The sequence below is a fragment of the Sinocyclocheilus rhinocerous genome, unplaced genomic scaffold (assembly GCF_001515625.1).
Source record: "Sinocyclocheilus rhinocerous isolate Xijiao unplaced genomic scaffold, SAMN03320098_v1.1 scaffold1285, whole genome shotgun sequence".
NCBI lineage: Eukaryota > Metazoa > Chordata > Actinopteri > Cypriniformes > Cyprinidae > Sinocyclocheilus > Sinocyclocheilus rhinocerous.
In genome coordinates, this window is record NW_015645559.1 from 875,913 (window position 1) to 877,267 (window position 1,355).

The 1,355-nt window shown below is 35.1% G+C and overlaps 1 protein-coding gene across 2 annotated transcripts in view; it reads left to right on the forward strand.

Moving 5' to 3' along the window:
* tmeff2b (transmembrane protein with EGF-like and two follistatin-like domains 2b) overlaps positions 1–1,355 on the forward strand; it is a 77,395-nt gene that overhangs the window by 52,044 nt on the left and 23,996 nt on the right. For both annotated transcript variants that reach the window (XM_016510465.1, XM_016510466.1), the window contains exon 5: positions 1,076–1,172. In XM_016510465.1, coding sequence (XP_016365951.1) covers positions 1,076–1,172 — 97 coding nt within the window. The remainder of the gene's footprint in view (positions 1–1,075; positions 1,173–1,355) is intronic.

The following is a 1,355-nucleotide window of genomic DNA, read 5'->3' on the forward strand; positions in this document are numbered from 1 at the left end:
CAAATATTGTCCTATCCTAACAAGCTTATTTATTCAGCTTTCAGATTATGTATAAATCTCAATTTCGAAAAATTGACCCTTATGACTGGTTTTGTGGTCCAGGGTCACAATTGTATACTGACAATGTACAGCAGTATACCATACAAGCAGCATAAGAATTTTTTCTTTTCCACTCATTTCCACCACATCTCACACATTTTTTTTTTTTATTTGTTAACTGCAAGATATCTTGCTAGATTTTTTGTTTTTTTGTTTTGAAAGTAAAAACTATGATTTACTGTAACATTTATGTTCAAAGATCATTTTCCAGAAGTCCCTGCATGGCACATCACACATGAATTTCTTTTATTTCTTTTATTTAGTTTCTTCTTAGTTTGTTGTCAGAAATGGTCATTAGGAAGTTTTGCAATGTTTTTTGTTTTTTTTGTTTTTCATGATTCTTGTTTTGACACTGTGGCTTTTTTATGGATAGGCCACTCATGATGCACTCGGATTCATAATGGGGTTTTCTATTTTACCACATGTATTATAGTGGTTATCAGTATATTTTAAGGTACAAAGCAGACTCTGGTAGTTCAAGTGGACTGGCATATTAACATTATATCACTTGATGAAAGCAAATTTACCAGTATTTTTTAATGTGCATGAATTATGTTTGATAACATTCTGTGATGGAAATTAAATAAAATGGCCAGCTTGTTTGTGTTGCCAAGTCAATTTTTACAGCTAGCATTTTATCCTAAATAAACACATTTTATCTTAAATAAACTACATTTATAATTACTTGATTGAAATTGAAGCACATTTTCACGAAGCACAATAAAAACATCCATTTCACAAGTGACATTTACCTAGTTTTTTTTTTTTTTACACATCTCATATTTTACCTCAAACACGTTCTTCACTTTTCACTCATGTAAATCAAATAACAGCAGTTTAGGATTTTTTCCTAAAAGAACACTGAGCTCTTTTATCTGAACAGATAGAGGAAAATTTGATTCTTCATAATATGACCCCTTTAAGTGCAGCTCTCAAGATCTCTCATCTCATTTGCTCTCTCTCTCTCTCTCTGCAGTTAACGAGGGTTCAGCAGAGATCAGTCAGAAGGAGACATCAACGTGCGACATTTGTCAGTTTGGGGCCGAGTGCGACGAGGATTCTGAGGACGTGTGGTGAGTCACAAACGCACGCGACAGCTTTTCAGGGTCCTGACGTTCTGTTCTTCAGAGAGCCCGAGGGCTTGAGGAATACGGGGGTGTGTCTAATGATATGTATCTGATGTAGAGTCTTCTGCAGACCTGCTTCTTGTGAGTTTCTGCTCTTCCTGGCACTGATTCTGAAGGCTGATAAAGTCT